General features: G+C 37.5%; 1 protein-coding gene across 2 annotated transcripts in view; it reads left to right on the forward strand.

Annotated features, from left to right (window-relative positions):
* Positions 1 to 24009, forward strand: part of LOC140958703 (callose synthase 10-like) — a 50013-nt gene that overhangs the window by 441 nt on the left and 25563 nt on the right. For both annotated transcript variants that reach the window (XR_012171828.1, XM_073416260.1), the window contains exons 2-19: positions 4631 to 4728; positions 4975 to 5138; positions 5964 to 6087; positions 6257 to 6367; positions 6929 to 7054; positions 15315 to 15404; positions 15530 to 15627; positions 15709 to 15826; positions 16196 to 16324; positions 16656 to 16732; positions 16845 to 16926; positions 17060 to 17152; positions 17253 to 17355; positions 17469 to 17592; positions 17675 to 17861; positions 17940 to 17992; positions 20765 to 20825; positions 20921 to 21002. Coding sequence is in view for 1 of the 2 variants with exons in the window: in XM_073416260.1 (XP_073272361.1) it covers positions 4631 to 4728; positions 4975 to 5138; positions 5964 to 6087; positions 6257 to 6367; positions 6929 to 7054; positions 15315 to 15404; positions 15530 to 15627; positions 15709 to 15826; positions 16196 to 16324; positions 16656 to 16732; positions 16845 to 16926; positions 17060 to 17152; positions 17253 to 17355; positions 17469 to 17592; positions 17675 to 17861; positions 17940 to 17992; positions 20765 to 20825; positions 20921 to 21002 (1920 nt within the window). In the remaining variant the exon portion in view is untranslated. The remainder of the gene's footprint in view (positions 1 to 4630; positions 4729 to 4974; positions 5139 to 5963; positions 6088 to 6256; positions 6368 to 6928; positions 7055 to 15314; positions 15405 to 15529; positions 15628 to 15708; positions 15827 to 16195; positions 16325 to 16655; positions 16733 to 16844; positions 16927 to 17059; positions 17153 to 17252; positions 17356 to 17468; positions 17593 to 17674; positions 17862 to 17939; positions 17993 to 20764; positions 20826 to 20920; positions 21003 to 24009) is intronic.

Genomic DNA, 24009 nt, shown 5'->3' on the forward strand with positions numbered 1-24009 from the left:
TAGTTAGCAGCTAGTTTCTTTATATACTTATTGTTTCGACTAAGGTGCTATCATATCCTTTGTTGAAGCAGCGTATGTGCGTGATAAAATTGTCTGAGGAGCTAAAATATTGTTTTTATTTGCATTTAGACCTGCTGTAATGCTAAGTAAGGACACTTGTTTTTTTGATTTTGTTTTTGTTTCTGTTTTTTGTTATGTTAATAGGGGCTCAAACGGTCTATGCCAACAGCCACTATTGCAAAAATTTTGAGTTGGATTGGACCTGGTGCTTTGCCATGTTCAAATGTTCTAGTTCAAGTACCCCAATTGTACTTTAGTCTGGGGCCTTAGCTGGAGATCGACTTTATCGAACTCTGTCCCAAACAAGTAATTCAAACTCGTGTCAAAATTTTCATTGTGAAAAATATCTCGCCAATAAATTTTCAATTGAACATAACATACATAGATGCATTTTAGTCAAAGTTTGGGAAAAAACTGAATATATTTCATGAATTGTTGAGTGGTAGAGATGTAGATGGTTTCAACATTAGTTTATGTTCTAGAATCATCAAATTTTTTTGTTTCATGTAGTCCTCAGAGATAGCAAATAGTTGCTAATTGGAGCATGATGTGTGTTGGCAGCCATGACCCATATTATTGATAGTTCCACTAAATTTGATGAGAGAATAGCAGTGTTACAATAGTTAAGTTCGAGTGTATAGGTGGATTAATTGGAGTGCATTCCAAATGATGAGGGCAGAAAGGAGATGGAAGCAGCCAAATGGAGAAAATTCGAGAAGATTACGGTTTACGTTTGAAAGCTGAAATTAATATTATGTTCTTTATTTGATCTTATAGTTGGAATGATTAAACCCTAGCCACTACGTCACTGGAATCATAGTTATTTGAGGCGCAAGGCGCGCTAAAGTGCTAGGTGTTCTTGGGTCATGAGGCGCAAGGCGAAGCGCACATTTTATCGAAGTAAAATGCATCTGACACAAATTTTAACATTCAAAATATATAAAAGAATTTATACAATTTAAATTAAATATTTTTCCCAAAGATAACAAACCATATAAATCAAAATCCATTAATAGATAATGTAACATAAATCATAACTTCCATAATGTAAAATTCATTAGGAAGTGATAAGTGCATCATAGTATATTAAGGAAAAAACTTCAAAAATCTAAATCATCAAATTCATCATACTCAACTGTAGCATCTTCATGATCATCTCCAGAAGCTGCAGTCCTCCCCTGTCCTTTGGCTTACAGACTTGCTTCCACCCAACTACATGGCAATGAGTCTCTCTGTCTGCTCCGTCCCACAAGAAATCCCTCATCAATTTTTCCATTTTTTTCGCCACCCTAATTGGCAATCTGAAGAGAGACATGTAGTAAGTCGGCATTGCACCTAACACAGCCTTAATCAAAGTAAGATGACCTCCCCTTGAGAGAAAAGACTTCTTCCAACTTGCAAGCTTCTTTGACATTTTTGATAATACGGGCTCCCAAAATTCAGCAGACTTAGGGTCACCTCCCAACGGAGCCCCAAGGTACTTGATCGGTCAATTCTCTCTTTTGCACCCAATTACTCGTGCCATACCCTCAGCTTCCTCTTCCAACACATTTAATCCCAAGACAACACTTTTTTCCAAATTGATTTTCAAACCCGACCTAAGAGTGAAGATGTTGAGAATTTCCAATAGAGCCATTAGATGCCTTTCTGACTGGACAAAAAACGTGTCGTCTGCGAATTAGATATGTGATATTTCGATTTTTTCTCTCCCCACTACCAAACCTCTTACTTCATTCACTGTCTTGGCCTTATCAACCATCCGACCCAACCCATGAGGAAAGGGGATAGTGGATCCCCTTGTCGAATGCCTCTCTGCCCCTGAAATTTTCCTCGCGGTCTACCGTTGATGAATATCGAAAAAGAAACATTCGAAACACACCCTTTGATCCACGACCTCCATCTTGTCCCAAAAACTTTTTTTTGCATCACAAAATCAAGAAATCTCCAATCGACGTTGTCGTAGGTTTTTTCCAAATCAACCTTAAACACTAACCCTTTTTTTCTTCCGGCGATGTTCCTCTGCTATCTCATTCGCTATCAGACAGCAATCCAAAATTTGTCTTCCTTTAATAAAAGCGCACTGGCTTTCTGAAATTGTATTTCCCAAAACATTCTTCAATCTGTTTGCAAAACCTTAGCCAAAATCTTATACAGACTCGTTGTCAAGCTGATTGGGCGAAAACCTTTAACCTTTTTTGCATCTTGTTTCTTAGGGATTAGGCAGATATAGGTTTCATTAGTAATGGCATTAACAATGCCACCATCGAAAAATTCAGCAAACACCTTAAATAAATCTGCTTTTACCGTATGCCAGTTATTGTTTCTTTCAGTCCACCAATCTGCCATCAAAGTGCATCCATATTTAACATGGACTTCCATGTATTATTTCAATATTATTCTTGTATGTTGGAATTCCTTTTTTAAGCATGTAACTCTAACTTCATGATAAGTAGTGGGCTTTATTCCACAACCAAATTGTCCAAAAACTTCAATAAATGGTTTAAAACCATCATAATTCACGACATTAAATGGAATACCTGCATCATACATCCATTTAGTGAACCTTTGCACCACATTCTCCCCCACCTTATTTTCATCACACAACTTCACCGCCTTTGTATCTTTCTTCTTTCCTTGCTGTACAATCTCATCAACATCTTGTCGGAAATATAAATCTAACTTCCCATGAACTCAGGTGCAAGATTAGAACGCTGACCAAATGAAGCTGCTATAGGTTGTTTCCTTTTTGCCAGGACATCTTGTTCGACTTCCAAATATTCTCGTTGTTATGCAACTTCATCGAAGTGAGATATCACATTCATTTGATTTTTCACTTCTTTCTTTTTGCCATATAAGAAATGATTTATTCTTTCACGTGCTCTAGAAATTTTGAGTAAGTGTTCGTATTCCTATTGCCTTCAACAAGATGTTGGTTATGTCGATAAATCCCACCATTAGTTGTTTTCTCATAAAAATTGCACTTCACTTTGTTGGTTTTTTGTGTCTTCTAATATTGCATAATTCCATGTTGGATCTTTTCGAAGGGCTTGCGATTCAGAATTTGACATTGTAACGTTGTTGCGGACTATTCAGCCGCACATATGGTGTAACCTCTAACCGCACATATGGTGTAACCTCTAAATCTGCAAGAACATACTTTATTCTGGAATTCTGCTGTATATTGCTGAAATACAAAATTAAAAGTATAAATACAAAGTATAAAATATAAATATATTGCTGAAATACAATAACCATTAACAACTGTGAATTTTGACGGAAACAACTTTGATTTCAATCCAGTAAGTTGCTTTTGAAGAATACAAAAGATGACTGCCCCGTATTCAAGTAAATTCAGGTTGTTCATACTTCATAATTCATATTTTGCAGCACGTTCAATGGCACAAGATGTTGAACTGGTCTTTTGCTCATATATGATATAACTATATTATGAATGATGAATCCAATCATCCGGGGAGCAATGGAAATTGATATTGGTGGCTGGTGTTATGTTTTTTGATGAAGCACAATATGTTAATGGGGCTAGAAATTACCTTGATTGGAACGTTCGTCAGCAGAGGGAGATGCAGATCGCAGATGCATAGATAGAGACGCAGAAAGAATTTGAGCGAGGTCGTGAGGGAGATGAAATGTATGCATGCAGATTGCACGGTTTTTTAAAACATTAAATAAGGACGAATGTAATTTCCATTTCTGATGGGCAAATATTCTTATCCGGACTTTGTTATTGGGATTTAAAATTTGTTGGGCTTGAATTATTTTATATTATATATGTCTTATGTCGCGCGCCTTCCAGCAGCGCCGTGCCTAGGCAGAGGCGCGTCTAAGGCGCTCACCTGTTCAAAGTGCTGCGCTTGGTTGATAGGCGCAGCCAGGCACACGCCTTTTATAACTATGACTCAAATCTATTTTTTTTCGTTCCTTATTATTAACTTGAGTTTGCCATTAAAATAAACTGCTCACATACTGTCACGCGGGAACAAGAAATTTTTCTTGTACGAATGAATCTTTAAGGCGATTTTTTGATGTCCTTGTTCCAAACATCAAATAGTTAAATACAAAATGCAGATTGGTTCCAATTGATCCACTTCTACACCTACATGTTTATTGTCTAATTTGATGTCTTGGTCTGATGGTGATCGGTGATCCTATATTGTTTTTGTAATTTTCTTGGAGATATCTTTCTGATGTTTTTAAATGTCCTAGTTCCAAACATAAATTATAGAAAAAAATCACCTTTTTGTTTAAGTGTTTCTAGGTAGTCCTGCATAATTTCTACTGCAAGATATTATTGCAAAAATGTGAAATGTACTTTGCCGACGAGTTCTTGATTTGCTGTCAATAACTCATGCTTGATGTCCTGGCTGACTTAGCTTGATGAGCTGTTCCAAAATGGTTTCAGATATTCTTCCATGAATGCAATTTTTGTGAAATCGATTTATTTTCTGTGATAACTATTCTTTTCATTCTTTTTTATTTTTATGTTAAGTTCAGGCATCTGCTTCAACAATCTAAAGTTTATTTAATCATGCCTTGACTTTCTGTGCTGAAGTATGTGAGCAGGCATACAGTATGGCCCAGAAATTGGACCCTGACAGTGAAGGCAGGGGTGTTCTTCAGTTCAAGACCGGTTTAATGTCTGTCATCAAGGTACAATAGCATATTCGTTTATCACTTGTGTCTTTGATAGTCTCGGTTGCAAGTTTTGAGTATTATAAATCATGTCATAGGAGTATATTTATTTGTTTTATGCTATTGACATCTTATTGATATGAAACACTGCTATAATTTAATTTGATAGTCGCATGTGATTATCAGGACTTCAGTTTCATGTTGTACTTGGCACTCTTCTTTGAGAAGTAAAGTTTTAACTTTGTTCTTCACCATTGGCTGCAGCAAAAGCTTGCCAAAAAGGATGGTGCTCGAATAGATCGTAATCGTGATGTTGAACTCTTGTGGGACTTTTATCAGCATTATAAGAGGCGTCACAGAGTGGACGACATCCAGAATGAGGAAAAAAGATGGCGCGAATCTGGAAATTTTAGTGCTAACATTGGAGAGTGCGTTTCTTTTCTGATTTGTTTCATTATTGCTTGTTTATCCTTGGCCATGTCGTTAACATGTGATCAATAACATTCCAAAAGTTACGTAGGACAAACGTGGATTCTATTCCTAATTTCTCTAGGAACTCATTTTTGCCAATTTTGACATCTCCCATGCATTTATTATTTTTTCTTTTTAACTATAACCACTTCCCAAATATTTTCACATTTTAAATGCCCGCATTGAAAAATATTTATCTATTGTGTGATATAATTAATTCATTATATTTCTGTATGAGATGATATTGTACAATAAAAGACGTCTTCTTTATAGCATTTTCCCCTTTTCAAAGGTGAAATTCTCTAGATACCATTGTTTTACCACTGTACATGTGCACTCTCTGAATTCTTTGCATTTCTTCATGTTTCTTCTCTTGGAATTCCCCTTGCAATGTCAATATGCTGTCTTTGGTGAAACTATAGATGCACAACATGTTGGAATATATATTTATAAATATTCTGCCTGCTTTATGAAAGATGAAATTTGGTTTCTTACACCTTCGTCTCATTTTGATTTTTGCTCAGTTACTTAACCTGACATTCGCAACGCAGTCACCGAAACTTTTGTGCACTCCTGGCACTGATTAAAATTTTCTGTATCTTCTCTGTGTGTAGCCATTTCGATTAAATCAAATCTGTTTCAACATACTTTTTTTAAATCATAGTTTTGCAAGGGCAGACACCATCCATTTTAGCTCCTTTCTGCTACTTGATATTTATCAGAAGATGGTGCCGTTACGAAGCGTCCTTAAAGCTTTTCTCTGGTTTCTCTACCTGTTGTAGCTTGGAACTTAGATTCTCGGAAATGAAAAGAGTATTTGCTACTCTGAGGGCTTTGGTTGAGGTGATGGAGTCACTTAGCAAAGATGTGCCGGCAGATGGAGTGGGAAGGCTGATCACGGATGAGGTATTCCCTTGCCTTTTTCCCCAGTTTCTTAAACTTCATCTTGATATATATTTCTGACGGCTTTGCTTCTTTAATTGTTTTGCGCCATCGAGTATTTATTTTTGGTAAAGCACCCCTTCATTGACAATTTATTTTCTCTAAACTTGCTTTCTTGGAATTGTTGTTCCAGTTGAGAAGGATAAAAAATTCAGATGCAACTATGTCAGCAGAACTCATCCCATACAATATTGTTCCTCTGGAAGCACAATCTCTAACCAATGCTATTGGATACTTTCCAGAGGTAAGTTAATACCTGATTATATAAACTAGCACCCCAGTGCACGGCGTTGCATGCTTGTGTAGTCCTTTTTTTTGTAACAAAATCATCTTTCGGTTTATTCAACTTTTATATAACAATTATCATAAGAGGGAACTTGATACTTATCAAAATTGTCAAATAAGGTAAAATGGTTGGGGCAATATAGTAAATACATAAATTGGGGAAAAAATACAAAAAGGGGAAAGAAAAGACTCACCATCCTACCAAAATGTCGGTCTAAGGCACTCAGCCTTAATATAGAATAGAGATAGAGAGATAAATCTGCCACTTACCTGATTTAATCAGTATTTCTAGACATGAAGTCAAAAGTGCTCTTTGAAATTTATAGAGTGATTTTGTGCTCTTTTGGTTTTACAACTGATATCATAAGCTAAAACCTTGTGTTTCTGTGAAGTGAATATTTCTCGATTACTCACAATCTTACTTTTTTGTGTTTTTAATTTTGCTTTCACGAAATTCTCTCTAGACTTCTAAGAGTATTCTTGATTTGTTCAGATTTGGTTTTGCTGATAATCTGTGCAGGTCAGGGCTGCCATGTCAGCAATCAGATATTCTGATCACTTTCCTCGACTTCCAGCTGATTTTGATGTTCCTGGACAGCGAGATTTGGACATGTTTGACCTGTTGGAATATGTGTTCGGTTTTCAGGTTTTGTCTCTCTTCTGAGTCCCTTTATCGGTCGGAGGAATAGGGTGTATATGATACTAAATCTTGCAATTTTTAGTGTTTTAAGTTAAATGTTTGGCGAGCCGATCAATTTTTGCAAAACTACTAGCAAAGTCACTCTACAGAATTTCATGTTAAAAAAAGCATGAAATTAAAGTTTTATTTGAAAAACTTATTTTACTCAATTTTTATGTCAAGAAGGCCATTTATTCAAAATCTAATATTATCTCTTCCTAAATTTCCATCAACATTTGTAGTATTATTTAAAATATAATTCAATTTTTATTTTTGTTATTCCAGATAAAGTTTATGGGACGATTATATATAAATATATGTAAAAGTAAATATTCATAAAAATTGTTAGTTGTTTCAAATAAAAAAAAGTCTATTTGGATAATTTTTTATTTAAGACATTATTTTTGATAAGAAACGATAAGTAGACTAGACATCCACTTACGAAAAAATGCTGGACAAGACCCTAGCCCTGTCAATAAAACACAAGAGCTCAACCTCTCATTAAATATGAGATTGAAATATTCTGAAAGTTTACATGATATTTTTTTTTTGATAGGAAACCAGAAATTTATATATTAATTAAATCGTGTTACAAAGAAGCGGATGAGTAGTCCTCAAATCAGAAACAACTAATACACTGTCATCAAGACATTAAAAACTTCCAATCCCTAACAACATCTGATATCGACAAATGATTGAAGTTTTTCATCTTTGTGGTCGAACCCGCAACTCTGAATTTGTTGATCTCCCAAACTTCATTGATATCGGTGGACTTATCATTGAAGATTCTGTTATTTCTTTCTAGCCATATAGTCCAAAACGTGTAGTGAACGATCAGATACCAGAATCTCTTAACCTTTAACCCAAAAACGATACCAGGCTCAATAATGAACATATCTCTTACCCGTTGTGGAAACACCCAAAAACATCCTAGTTCTTTCATGACCATGGACCATATCCCTCTTGAAAAAGAGCAATGTATCAACAAATGATCCTTGGTCTCGTCGTGGTCGTGGCACAACGTACACCAGTTCGGACTTAACGCACAAGTTGGCCATCTTCTTTGCACCGAATCAGCTGTTGGAAGTTCTCCCACAGCCACCATCCAAGAGAATATCTGAATCTTCTGGGGGATAGGTACTTTCTATATATGATCGTGACAAGCGAAAGAAGGAAAAATATGAACCGGAAAGAAAGACTCGTAAAAAGATTTGACTGAGAATAAGCCCGTAGAATCCCCTAACCAAACCCTGAAATCCTCTGAACCCACCTGTAACCTCACCGTATCTAAAATACCCACAAGAGACGCAAATTCCCCTAGCTCTACATCGTTAAGATTTCTCCTAAAACGCACATCCCATCCGTAAGTAACCGTGACTCCAACAGTGACAATCTCTAAAAAGTTACGAATAGGTTTATTAACCTCGGTACAAATCCTGAACAAAGAAGGAAACCGAAAAATGAAAGAAGGACCCTCTCCAACCCATGTATCTTCCCAAAACCGAATAAAATTACCCCCTCTCAACACCGAACCACACAAAGGATGAATTGCCGGGAAAGAAAGAGAAATGAATTTCCAAGGGCTTCTGAAAGTTTCATTCTTGCTGGCTAAACCCAAATCCCACCCATTATCCTGAAGACCATAGATGCTCTTTATAATTTTTTTCCACAATGTTTCCTTTTCCTTTGTGCCTCTCCACCACCACTTTCCTAATAGTGTTATATTTCTGAAACTGATATTCCCCAAACCCAACCCTCCCCTATCCTTTGGTTTACAAACCTGCTCCCATCCAACAACGTGACAATGCTTATCTCCATCCACACCATACCATAAAAAATCACGCATCATTTTCTCCATCTTTTCGGCCACTGTACCTGGCACCCGGAATAAAGACATGTAATAGGAAGGCATTGCACTTAAGACAGACTTTATCAGCGTGAGACGTCCCCCTTTTGACAAGAACGCATTTTTCCAACTTGCAAGTTTTTTGACATCTTGGAAAGGACCGATTCCCAAAACTCTACATTCATAGCCTTACCTGCCAACGGAACCCCTAGATACTTAATCGGCCACACGTCTTTTTTGCAACCAATCGTTTGAGCCAAACTCACCACCTCCTCATCCTCGAAGTTGATCCCCAAAATAACACTTTTTTCGAAGTTAATCTTCAAACCCGTTTTTAGACCGAAATCTTTGATTAAATCCACTAGTTTCATCACATGCCTCTTTGTCTGTACCATAAACGTGTCATCCGCAAATTGTATATGCGAAATTTCGAAATTCCCTTTTCCCACCACTAATCCTCTCACCACATCCAAATCCCTAGCTTTGTCAACTAATCTCCCCAACATCAGCAACTATATTGAAAAGAAAAGGGGAGAGAGGGTCCCCTTGTCGAAGTCCTCTTTCCCCTCGGCTTACCATTGATAAAAATCGAAAATGATACATTAGACACACACCCTCTAATCCATTTCCTCCATCTGATTCCAAACCCTTTTTTCTGTAACACATAATCAAGGAATCTCGAGTCAATGTTGTCGTAAGCTTTTTCCTAATCAATTTTTAGCACCCAACCTTTTTTTTTCTTTTTACGGTATTCCTCCACTACCTCATTGGCAATTAGGCAACAATCCATGATTTGCCTCCCTTTGATAAAAGCACATTTATTTTCGGCAATCGTACCATTCAAAATTTTCTTCATTCTGTTTGTTAACACTTTGGCGAGAATCTTGTACAAACTAGTTGTCAAACTAATGGGCCGAAAATCAGTGATCCTAATCGCATCTTGTTTCTTAGGAATGAGGCAAATATACGTTTCGTTTGTAATCCCATTCACAACCTCTCCTTCAAAAAATTCAGCAAAGACTTTCAACAAGTCCCCCTTTACAGTTTCCCAATTCTTTTGGAAAAAGGCAAGAGTAAACCCGTCCGGCCCTGGAGATTTATCTCCATCACTCTCAAACACTGCTTTTTTAATTTCGAACTCCGAGAAAGTAGTCTCCAACTGCTCCGCTTCATTCGTATCCAATGGACACTAATCCAATCCATCAAATCCTCCTCCATCCCCCTCTGATTTCCTATACAAATTCGTAAATTACATGACAATGCTCTCTTCAATAAGAGCCTCATCCGTGATCATGGATCCATCCTCCAATTCCACCTTATCTATAATCGATCTAGTTTTTCTTTTAGTCAACATAGAGTGGAAGAATTTCGTATTCTGATCTCCTTCCTTTAACCATTTGACCTTTTGCTTTTTGGCTCTCAAGTTGGAATTTTTTAAAAGTCACATTTTGGAGCTCACATCTTGCGTCCTTTCTTCCAGATTGTAAATCCTCAGACCACTCCCCATTAGCTTCTACTTCATCCAATTGCTGTATCAATGCAGTTAACTCCGCCAATTTGACCCCCACATCGCCGAAAACATCTCTATTCCAACTTAAAATATCCACATTCAATTTTTTCAGTTTTGCCATAAATTTATACCTTTCCCAACCTTGAAATGCCCCATCACACCACCAATTCTGCACAAGTTCTTTAAAATTTTTATGGGACAACCAAACGTTCTCGAATCTGAACGGAGCAGGCCCCCATCTCAACTTAGTGGTATCGAAAATCACCGGGCAATGATCCGAAGTGATCATGGGTAAAACTGTTTGTCTGAATTGAGGGAAAATATCCTTCCATCCATTTGAGATGAGGAATCTGTCTAGTCGACAACAAATCGGATCTGCCCTGAAATTTGACCAAGTGAACTTTGCATTCAAAAGAGGAGGGTCATGAAGCCCCAATTCACCTATCAAATTGTCGAAACATAACATAATCGTGGTGGATGATAAGCTGTTCAATTTCTCTCCTGTATTCCTTACCACATTAAAATCACCTCTCAAACACCAATAATCCTCACAGATAGAACTCAAACCTGATAGTTCGTCCCAGAATCTCTCCCTATCTCGCGGCTTAACCATTCCATAAATCGCTGAGAACCACCACCTGATGTTATCATTGAATTTAATCTGTATAGAAACCGAGAACTCCCCTATCAAATTATTACTGACCATCACCACCCTCGGATCCCACATCACTAGGATACCACCCGCACGGCCTTCCGAAGGCAGACAAACCCAATCTACAAATCTAGCCTTCCACATACTGGACACAAACCACTTATCAACGTGTTCTTTCTTAGTTTCCAGAATCACTACCAAATCCGGACTTTCCTTATGAATTACCGTTCGAACCAGTTCTCTTTTTTTCGTGCCACCTCCACCCCTGATATTCCAGGTGAGAATTTTCATAACAAAACCTCTTGACCCTTCGAGGATGAACCTCTCTCATAATTAATTCCACACTTCAACCTATTCAACTCCCTCTTCAATGGTCCCTTCGAAACATTTCGCTGATCCCCACATCTTGCATCTTCCCCTGCTTTCTGTTTATCATTTTCAGCCCACTTTTTTTTGTCCAATTTAAGCCCCTGAAAATTTTCTTTCCCGTATCCCGACAATTCATCCACCCTCTCACCCCCACCTCCTAAAAGACCACTAGACAACCCCAAGACAGAGAATGTCGAAGGAAAAATGGCGTGAAGATTGAAAGAGTGATTCAAGAATGACGAATGAAAATTTTTAAGTACCTGTCCCACAGAAGATTTAGCTATTCCGGGTTGATTTTGTTCTGTGATTGGCTCAATTCTCCTCGGTGATGTAATCATTTTATTTTATTATTAATAAAGCATCGTTCCTGTAAAAAAAAAATCTCCTCGGTGATGCGTAAATCTCCTTCATTGTCGCTACCTGTTCGACGCATTCCTTGGACTCCTCTGACTTTATCGATCGTTGACTGACGGAATTTGATAATTCACACTCATTCTCCATCATGTCATCTTCCGACTCGTGAACCTCCATTATATCTTTGTTGTCTGTATCATAAAGCCCACCATACAAGATGTCAACACTGGTGCCGAAAGCTGAATCATTCTTCTCATCATCACCGTAAACCACATCAGTCCTAGCACCCCCTCTATTATTTTTCCTGCAATAAACATTCCCATACGTGGGCAATAAATGATTGTTGTTTTCCTTGCACTCCCCATAATCCTTCTCCTCATCATCTCTACTATTCATCGAATGAGTTGGAGATCTCTTAAATTCTGTTGCATCTTTTGGGACAATTCTAGTCAAAATTCTGTATACTTTTGCCTCCATTTTATTAGTCGTTTTGTCTTTGTTGCCCCCTGGAAAGCTTTGTTGAGTCTTCGAGTTAACTGAACCCTGCATTCCTTCCACTCGCTGCCCACTATCCCCCAAATCAGCTCTTGTTTTCGTTGTTCCAGTGCTGTTATCTTTGATATTTAATCCCGCCGATTCTTGTTTCCCTTTTACAGTATATAAGGCCGCTGCAACACCTCCTTGCGCTTTAATAATATTTCTGTTTCCACATCCCGCCAATGTCCTCTTGCCACACCACAATTTCAGCATAAGTTAGCCTCTGATACTGCTCGAATGCCAATGGATCGAAAGATTCTACCTGGATGTTTATCTCCATGTCCCCCCCTTCCAATGGTATACGCATCCTATTCCGAATAAATCCTCCTTCAAGACCTTTAACCTTGATTTTAGCCGCTTCCAAATTATTGAAGGAACTTGTTTCTTCGTTGATTTCCAGCAAGCCTCCACAACGTTCCCCGATGATATTGAAAGTATCTTGCAACCAAACGTTCCAAGGTAGCCCATAAATTAGTATCCTGCTGTTACAGCACTCGAGTACCCTATCTCCCTTGTTTATGTCCATTCTCCACGCCTCGAAATCCAAAGTGACCCCTTTTTCGAAGAAACCTCTTTTCAACTTAATAAAATAAGCTAAATCTTCCGAATTGGCTGGCCACCATACTGCCTTGTTTGCTTGAAAGGGGAAAACCTTAACCGGTTTATTGGTAGAATTCTGTAGGACAAATTGGATCAGCTCCTACGGGATATTCACCCTTCCTTTTGTAATCACAATTGCCTCATGCCACTTCATTTCCATTCTGTGCTCGCCTATGTCCTTCGTGTCTAACAATTTCTTCGGATTCCAATCCCTTTTGACCTCCTTTTCCCCTTGTAAATCTGGTAATTTCCTCGGTGTATTGATGCCGCGCTAACGCACAGAAAGATTGGCCTTCCTCTGAAAACTTCCGGCCAGTAGGTTCCCCAAAGTAGAGGCTATCTTTTTCCATCCCCCTGAGTTAAATCCGCTGGGAACAATAGTACTTTGCTTTCTTCCGTTTGAGTTGAATTTTGACATCTCAATGAAACACCCACGTTTGTTATCAATTCTCTGCAAAGTGAAGATTGCAGTTTGACCTCTGTACCGATAGAAGTCCGATTCTGATAAAGGATACTTAACAAAAGCATTGAATCTTTGGCTTATCCAACGAGCTTCATCGCGGCTGAAGTCCATCATGTAGCTCATCTTTCTGGTTCTTTCTTCCCACCAAATCGAGTTACCCCCGAAACCCAACCGCATCTTGAAAACTTTTTGTTCGATGTGAACAACTTCATCGGAAGGTGTTTGGACACGAACTTCTTCTTTCTTCCAAATCCTCATTGCAATTACCGCTAACAACCAGCTGAATGTAGCCTGAAAACTCTTGTCGAAAACGTATTTAAACCGTTGAAATCTTAGGCGATATTGGCGAAAAATATTTCTATTGTTTAGGTCGGCATTCTATTGTTTAGGCCTGCCGACGGCCGTCGGCCGGCGCCGGAGACGGGGAAGAAGCAATCAACGAAGCCCCGTAGACGACAAACGGGGTGAATGTGCAGGCGGCGACGGCAGCGGTGCGGAGAAGGCGACGGCAGCGGCGCAGCAAGGCGACAGCAGCGGTAGAAACGAGAAGACGGGCGACGCGATTGAATTGAGAGCCGCTTTTCTTTTTGAGCAGCAATGCTAAATGGAATGGTTAGATGAGAGACCTAAAAATGTTAATACGAAAAGTACCTAATTGTCTCTCCAGGCAACCTAAACCCAAAGTTTACATGATATTCAATCCGAGTAGATATTTTGATCTTGATCTTTTTCTAGCAATCTTCCGTCATATCTTCCACGTTGTCAAAAATTCTTCTATTTCTCTTTATCCACACAGACCAACATATGCCTTGATCCACCACTTTCCAAAAAATTCCGCGTCTCTTGCCAAGAAACTGTCCAAGATCTTAATCGAATAAATGTTGCGTTGATTTCGGCACCACCCAAACCAATCTCAGTTCTTCTAAAGCTCTCGCCCACAACCCACTCGTGAATATGCAATGAATCAGCATATAATCCTGCGTCTCCCTATCATTTCAACACAACACACCAATTTGGGCACATAGAACACGTGGACCATATCTTCTGCATAATCTCCGAGGTTAGTAACTTGGCCAGAATTATTGTCCACGAGAACACTTGAATCTTTGTTGGAACTGGAGTTTTCCAAATAATATTGTAAAATGGAAAAGTGGGAAAGCTGCTACTCGAAAAGAAAGATTCGACTGAATCTGAAAAGAAACCCGACTGATTTCTGTCCCACACTCTGACATCAGCTACCCCTTCAACATATTACCTAAGACATTTCTAATTAACTTTTTATGGGTTTTGGTAAAAAATATAATTAAGGAAATAAGTTAATGTCTTATAAGTTTGATTTAATTTAGTTAAACTTTAATGTCATTATTAAGTTTTATATCAAAAGTTTTATGTTGTAATTAAAATTGATAAATATTTAAATATATATTTACAGTGTTTTATTATGATTACAATTAAAATATTTGTTTATAAAATTATTGTGTTTTTGGATAAAATTTAATTTGCAAGCTTATCTGTCAAGGGTGATGTAGGAAGAAAATTATAGATTTTGATCAAATGTGTTTTTACTTTTTTAGTATGAAAATTTGGGGGAATGGGTTTTTAAGTTGGCACCTTTTCTCTGGATAAGAAAGTTGGTGAAATGGGTTTTTAGTAATTTTCCCATAGTTTTTTTATTTGAATTACTTTTTTAGCCCTTTATTGACTAAATCAAAATTTAAAAATTTATGCGGTCTTGGTTATTTAGAATATTTTCCTGTGAATGCGCTCCACGCAGGCAGCCAACTAGATATGTGACTTATTGACTAATATGATTGCCTATGACTTCTTGTTGCATGATGATATTCATTTTTTATTCTTCCTTTGATTAAATTAAGTCCTTGACCTTGCTTTTTCCAGAAAGACAACGTAAGGAACCAGCGTGAGCATGTTGTTCTTGCTTTAGTAAATGCTCAGTCCCGACTAGGCATCCCAGTTGAGACTGATCCAGTGAGTGGCACCATTAGTTTTTACTGGTTATTATGGTGTTCTGTACGAACTCATTCATAATTTGGTCAATGTATCATGTCGATGACAAATATTAATATCTCTGTGTGTGTATGATTTGCCTTCAGAAACTAGATGAAAAAGCTGTAAGAGAGGTCTTCCTGAAAGTTCTGGATAATTATATCAAATGGTGTAGATACCTGAGGATTCGACTCGTATGGAATAGGTTGTTACTACGACATCCTGATGTTTTATAATTTACAAATATCTGATACAATTTAATTTCTGCTCAATTTACTTGCTACAGTTTGGAAGCTATTAATAGGGACAAGAAGCTTTTCCTAATTTCCCTCTACTTCTGCATATGGGGTGAAGCTGCAAACGTCCGCTTTCTGCCTGAATGCGTCTGCTATATATTCCACCATGTATGTTGTTGTCCATGGTTAGCAAATTTTATGAGTAACAGTGATCTTGTATTCTTATGTACTGTGTTGTGAAGTGTCTCCTCCTTTGTCGGTTATGTTTGTCAATTTGATTATTTTTTTCATAGATCCTTTTTGTAAGATGGACACTTACCATACCCGCATTTCAGCATTTACTTTTATCCGACCTAGTTAGGGATTGGTGTATTGTTTGCTTATGAAGATTTGTAGTCTTTAATTCAGGAGGTGGATTGTGGATCGCTCATCCACTTGCTTTGTAACCTAAATTCTAATTATTATAATAAAATGATTGTTTCTTATCAAAAAAAAAATTGTTAATTCAATCTTCATATCTGTACTTGGTTTATCTAGATGGCGAGGGAATTGGATACAATCTTGGATCACGGGGATGCAACTAATGCTGCAAGTTGTACAAGTGAAAGTGGCTCTATTTCCTTTCTAGAACGGTGTATCCTTCCCATATATCAGACAATGCTTGCAGTAAGTATATTTGGTGTTTGGTATATGCTTTAATGATTTTATCCCACATGGCTTGCCTGACATGTAGCTATTGCACCAGAACATAAAAGCCGAGGGGTGTTTTTCTCGAAATCATAATATTTATATCTACCTCAGTTCTTGAATGATACTGATTTCTCAAACCTTCAGTAAAATTTTGGTGGTTAGTTATTATTGAATAATATCGATTTGATTGGCTAACCACTCACGATGATTCCTGATTTTATCAAAGAAAATTTAATTCTCAAAATTTCTTTCTATAATTTTTCTTTTTTCTTTCGCGTGCCTCTCAAAATTACTTTTTCTTTTACAGGAAGCTGACAGGAACAATAATGGGAAAGCTGCACATTCAACATGGCGGAATTATGATGACTTCAATGAATACTTTTGGTATGTGTGTGTATATATATACATATGTGTGTGTGTGTGTGTGTGTGTGTATTTCAGAATGCTTCTTGGATTTTCTTTTATCTTGTTTATTTCATTCATATTGCTTATGTAGGTCACCTACATGCTTTGAGTTGGGTTGGCCTATGAATAAGGATTCACCATTTCTTTTGAAGCCGACTAAAAAAGGAAAAAGGGTTGGTTTTGATTAATATTTTTTCTGTTATCTCTCTTTGCTTGATTATATGTTGATGTGTGAAATGTAAATCGAACATTTGTTTTTGCTTTTCCTGTGCTCTGTTTTTAATTTCGATGCTTTTTTATAATCAGACGGGTAAAAGTTCATTTGTCGAGCATCGGACCTTTCTTCACCTTTATCGGAGTTTTCATCGTTTGTGGATATTTTTGATCATAATGTTTCAGGTAATTCTCTAAGTTTATTAATCACTCTCCATCTAATGACATGCTGATGCTTGATATACAGCCTGCCTCTTCTTTGGTTTTTTGCCTTATTTTTTTTCAGGCCCTTGCTATTATAGGTTTCAACAATGGGAAAGTTAATCTCAATACCTTCAAAACTTTGCTTAGCATTGGACCGACATTTGCTTTCATGAATTTTTTTGAGAGTAAGCAATTATATTTTGCAATTTTGTTGTCTTTGATATTCTGAACTTGCTTTTCTCTTCCGCAGCTTACGTATACTCTGATTTCTAAACAGCCTCTGGTTTTTGACATTTAGGTTGTTTGGATGTTGTCTTAATGTTTGGGGCTTATACTTCTGCCAGAGGCATGGCTATATCAAGGCTTGTTATCAGATTCTTTTGGTGTGGCATCAGCTCTGTATTTGTGCTATATATGTACCTGTGAGTGAATACTCTTGATTTTTGTTGTCAGGTTTTTACTGCTTCCTTCACCAGCAACTCATATAATAATGTTAATTTTCAGGAAACTTTTGGAGGAAAGAAATAAAAACACGTCAGATTCACCATATTTTCGTATTTATGTACTTGTATTGGGTGTATATGCTGGTCTGCGCATCCTTTTTGCAATGCTGCTCAAACTGCCTTCATGTCACAGACTCTCTGAAATGTCTGATCAGTCTTTTTTCCAATTTTTCAAGTGGATTTATGAGGTATTTACTGTTTCCTTTGTAGTTTGATCTTGTATTGATAATCAGTCTTCTGCTTTATAACTCCTATAGCAACCTCAGGAACGCTATTTTGTCGGTCGAGGACTTGTAGAAAAGACAACCGATTACCTAAGGTCTGCCTTGTTTATTTATTTATTATTATTTAAATTGGTGTGTGGGTTCCCTTAGATTGTGTTTGGATGAAGGGGTCGTCGGGGAGGGATTTGAACCTGGATTCAATGATTTCCATCATGTTGAGTGCATTATTACGAGAGTTAGATATGATCAGGTCGATTGAAGGGGTAGAAGATATCCGTGTATGGGGTGGGTGGGGATCCGTCAAGTCTATTTTCAGTCGAATCTTTCATTGAGTCGCTCTGTTCGAGCATAAGCTTTCCCACTTTTCCATTTTACAATGTTATATGAAAAGCTCTAGTTCCAACAAAGATTCAAGTATTATCGTGGATAGCGGTTCTGGATAAGTTGCCGACTTTGGAGATTATGCAAAAGAGATAGCCCACATATGTTCAGTGCCCAAATTGGTGTGTTGTGTCGGAATGATAGGGAGACGCAGGATCATATGTTGATTCATTGTCCATTCACGAGTGGGTTGTGGGTGAGTTCGTTAGAAGAACTGAGATTGGTTTGGGTGTTGTCGAAATCAACACAAGATTTATTTGATCTTGGATAGTTTCTTGGCAAGAGAGACATAATTTTTTGGAGCGGTGGTTCGTGGCATTGGGATCTTGTGTATTATTGATAGGACTAGGGTCTTGTATAGTATTTTGTTGTGAGTGGATTACTAGTCCGCTTATTTTAATTAAAAGTTATTAAATATTTAATAAAATATTTTTTCTTAAAAAAAACCACATTTAATGAAGTAACAGATTGTTAAAATGCTTGATGGTGAACAGTAAAGCACAAACTTAGTCTTCCTTGTCCCAATAGTATATATTATATGTGAAAAGAGCCTCACTAGCTGCTTGCCAAGTAAAATAGTAACCGAATTTGGGGTTTACTTTGAACCACTTTTGATGGAAAACAAACTTACGCTTCTAGCCATGGGATTCGGAAAGCCTTTACAAAATTCCTTGCAAGTTTTGACTAGCAATTTCTTTTAATGATTCACTTCTAATTCTCTTACCATTCCCAGAAAGAGATAATCCGAGGAGGCATATATTATTCCTCTCCATATTCCACCATCGTTCAACCATTTCCAGTATTTGGTGCTTCAGTTTACGCATAAGGCTTGATCAGCAACATGGTCTCTTACTTTTTAATCTCCAACAAAATGGTATTTAACCACCGCCTTCAAGATCAATAAATGAAGCTAATTTTCTCTCTTTGAATCCCTTTTATCTAACTTTTCTGTTGTCTTGTAAACTGGGGCTGTTAAAGTGAAGAGGGACAGAGTTTGTAGGAACATAGTATCTGTCGCTGTTAAGAGATCCTTCTGGTGCTTTTTCGGTCTCATCTCTTTACGAATCTTTTTTCTCAGTCAACTCATCTCATGATTTTCCATACTATCCTAACATCTGGCAAGTACCAATACCACTAAAGGTAAAGGTGTTTTCTTGGATTGTGGCTTTGGGAAAATTGCAGACTTGTGATGCGGTGCAGAAACGAAAGCCGGGCAGTGTATTATCACCCCAGTGGTGTACTCTATGGAAGGAAACCGGGGAAAACCAAGATCATATTTTGTTGCATTGTTCATATACGACTAGAATATGGATCAAAGTTATGCATCAACTTGGATTCGAGTGGACTTTCCCAAGCGGATCGAAAGACATGTTTCTCATGGAACCAGGATTCCTAAAGGGGAAGGGACTTCATAAATTTTGGTACATAGTTGTCCATTGCATCTTTTGGTCGATCTGGATGGAGTGCAACAGTAGAATTTTCAGGGATAGAGATGACTTGTGGGAAGATCTATGGGAGAAGATCAAATTCAGAGTGGCTAGCTGGACGATCGTTATACCACAGTTTCAGCATGTGACGGTCTCGGACATTGTTAGAGATTGGAGTTTTATTTATTGTTAGCAAATTTGTGATAAAGTGCTATAGGACTTCTACTGTCGAGTTCGAATTTTGATGTTGTGCAATGTGGACCGTTCATCCACTAAATTTGTAAACTCGTTTGATATTATAATAAATCTTAGTTTCTGATAAAAAAAAAATATGTAGTCGTTTACCACCCTATTTGTGTTACTTTTCACTACAAGATTCTAGCCTGCATAAATTTTAATGGGAGCTTGATAGCATGCAAAAATATGTAGCTAATTTATGGAATAACTATTGATCGGTAGATGAGCTATTGATAAATTATCGAATTGATACATAGGCTATTTGTAACCACCTAATTATTACGTCATGACTAAAATCTAAAGGAAAAAGTCAATTTTAACGCTGGCCTACATGTTTCCTGAACTGGAAAGAGGGACTTGTACTGTGTAATTAAATACTCCCGCCATACCCATAGGACATGGGATGAACCAAAGCCCGAGTAGATCACACCCTTGCTGTTACTTTTTCAGAATTAAGTTTGGCTGATGCTGCAGATTTCTTGTCTTTAGAGGTATGGATTTTCATGGAGATTTATGTCAGTAGTCAGTGTACCAGCAAGATATCTTAATTTGATTTGTTATTGGCTCCATGAAGAGTTGGAGAAATGCTTAGTCCTGTTAGCTGGGTTGACTAGTTGAGTAGTGAGATGGAGAAATGCTTAGTCCTGTTAGCTGGGTTGACTAGTTGAGTAATGCATTCTCTTAAATTTGAAGCGGTTTTAAGTTAATACTTTTTTGTATTATTGCCCTATTTGTACTCTCACATGTTATTTGGCTCATGCCTTATCACCATGAATGTTATTAACACATCTAGTTGTATGTTTTTGTTTTTAAACTACACAGCTACGTGTTCTTCTGGTTGGTGATCTTCTTGTGCAAATTTACATTTACTTACTTTCTTCAGGCAAGTCATTACATTCTCTCATTGGTATTTATGACTAATGGAATTTGCTGGATTGTGTTCATTGTGAGATTCAGTAAAAATATTTCTCATTGCAGATTAAACCTCTAGTCAACCCAACCAACATGATCGTAAATCTACCACTACTGCGGTATTCATGGCATGATCTTTTATCAAAGAGTAAGTATGTTTTTGTTAAATTTCCTCTGCTAGTATCCTTGCTTTTAATCATATGTTGATGATTGCTTAAACCGGTAATTTTTTTGCCATTTTTCAAAAGTCACATGTTTATGCCTTCCGAGAAATGAAATAAGTAATATTCCCTCCTTAGAGTTGCAAATGGAAAAACAAGTTTCCTTACTTTCTACCTTTTTTCCATTTTTTGGTAGAATGGATGGTTTACCTTCGAGGAAAATATCATTTCGTTACTTTTCATTGCAGTGGAGTAAGCAACACTTTTGTCACGCCCCATGCCTAGGCTCGCGCAAGCGCGATTGTATTATGAACCTCTGTAGTAACTACTTCGTATTCGTCCTTATTTTACGAAGATGACTAACCCAAGTTGCTCTTGTATGCAAGACTTTTGTTTTCACTTCTCCATATTAAACTTCTTTGTCAGGCGTCGGGCCCTGGCCTGCGCAAATGTGACTGCATAATGGGCTCATGTAACAATTATTTCATATTTGTCATCGTTTTTAAGAAAATGGTCAACCCATTTTGGTACATGAGTCCATTGTAATCCATATAAATTATTTTAAACTTTCATTTTCAACTAACGTGAGATAAAGAGAATGACATCTTTCATACTATATCATATTTGCCATTTCCCAACCCCATTGGTCGTCAGTTGGTCTTCTTTTCATGTTACTGGCTTGGGACTTGGCCAATCAATGATTTATTAATGTGGTTTTGAGGATCGAGTTTGAGAGAAAACAAACATTTTCCATTGTATTGTTCAACGTTGTTATGTACATGATATTTAAAGAAGAAGTAATCATAAGCTATCCTAATCTAGAATAATTCAAAATATCCTAATCTAAAAGAATTTAAAATACAAACAAAGATAAATCACTATCTTATCTACTTAGTAGATAATAATCCATTATCTACTTATTAGATAATAATTCAATATATTATTCAACACTCCCCCTCAAGTAGGGTCATATAAATTGATCATGCCAAGCTTGAAACTGAAATCTTCATAAATGGGCATGTGAAGTGCTTTCGTAAGTATATCTGCAACTTGCAACTGGGTAGGAGTGTAGCCGAGGTCTATCACCCCCTTTTCTATCTTTTCACTAATGAAATGTCGGTCAACCTCAACGTGTTTTGTTATGTCATGATGGACTAGATTTTTTGAGATGCTGATGGCAGCTTGATTATCGCACAATACTTCTATAGGATGACCATCTTCCACCTTTAATTCATCGAGAAGTCTCTTGAGCCATATTCCTTCACAAATTCCGTTAAACAATGCACGGAACTCTGCTTCAGCGCTACTACGAGCTACCACATGTTGGTTTTTGCTCCGCCATGTCACCAAGTTCCTCCATACAAATGTGCAATATCCTGACGTGGAACGTTTGTCTGTAGGAGATCCAGCCCAATTAGCATCACTATACATTTTGATTTTTCGGATAAATGATTTCCTAAAGAGTAGTCCTTTGCCATGTGTCCCTTTTAGATATCTAAACACCCGATATGCAGCATCCAAGTGTTGTTCTGTCGGAGTATTCATGAATTGACTGATAACACTAACCACAAATCCAATATCCGGTCGTGTATGTGCTAGGTAAATATAAGTAACATGGAAAGAAGGCCATTGTATTGTTCAACGTTTTCAATGTTGTTCTGTACATGATATTTAAAGAAGAAGCAATCATAAGCTATCCTAATCTAGAAGAATTCAAAATATCCTAATCTAAAAGAGTTTAAAATACAAATAAAGATAAATCACTATCTTATCTACATGGTAGATAATATTCCATTATCTACTTATTAGATAATAATTCAATGTATTGTTCAACAATTAAGACTCAACCCATTTGTCTTCAACTAACTCAATTAGGGCACTTTATGTCTCTCAACACATGGACTTGTAATTGGACCCTATTTATGCATATCTAATCCCTTCTGAACTCTCAAGTATAGTATTTCCAGTTTTGACCTTGGTTGATTGGTCCATGGATTATGGTGTTGATAGAATCATTTGAATCATTATTGGGTCTCTCTCCGGTCAACCAATCCGCTATATCCTAGTCAGCCATCCTGGCTTAGAAACTTTATGATTCCATCCCATGCCGATACCCATACCCAGGGTCTATATTTTTTGTGAAGTCAGCGGTTGCGTTCGCCCAAAGCTTTATCCAATCCAGATAATTTCTTTTTACTACCTTCACGCCCTAGAAAATTAGCAATGCGAAGCAGTGAGCTTCTTAGGCGAAAGTCTTCATGGTATCAATTTCAAGTTTTTGCCTCTGCAGGCCATTCCAAGGCCTATTCTTCTTTGAACAACTTTCGAAACCTAATCGTCGTCAATCTTCTTATGCAATTCGGCAATTCCTCAGTCGGTGTGGTCTCCCCTATGGCTTTTGGATGCTTTTTTAATAAAGTTAACACAGGTACCCCATTTACTTCCAGGTAGTTCCACTACCTTTGCAGCAGTCCAACTTCAGCTGGCTGTAGTACTTTCCTATGGGTATCCCTGTTCATTCCTCTTCATTCATTTTCCAATAGAAATTCTACCTCATTACCAAGCCATCCTATTTTTGCTAATCCAGTTCATCAAATATTATCTGTATCCACCGTAATACTGTTAATCTCCAGTGACCCTCTGGCAGTCATCCGAAGTCCACCTGCTGGTCTCCTCATTACTATGTTGCTCAATGTGTGTGTTAGCAGCACCATGCCACCACTCCTGAGAAAATGGGGTAGCTTGACCTGCTGTTCTTCCAGTCTTTTTTGGGGGGTCTCTGATACTGGTCACTGCATACCACTTCAGCCATAGCGGTACCTCTGGTTTTGTTGCTGACTTAGTCCAGTTGTTCATCAAACCTGCATAGTTTTGTGGAATAAAATACAGTTTCAGAGGCATTGTATAAGTGCCCCATTCACATATCAGGTTTCCAGCAACCCCAATCTCAAGGGAGCATGAAACCAATCTTTTTTTCAACAGTTCTGCTGTGCT

This window comes from Primulina huaijiensis, chromosome 15 (genome assembly GCF_012295235.1).
Source record: "Primulina huaijiensis isolate GDHJ02 chromosome 15, ASM1229523v2, whole genome shotgun sequence".
NCBI lineage: Eukaryota > Viridiplantae > Streptophyta > Magnoliopsida > Lamiales > Gesneriaceae > Primulina > Primulina huaijiensis.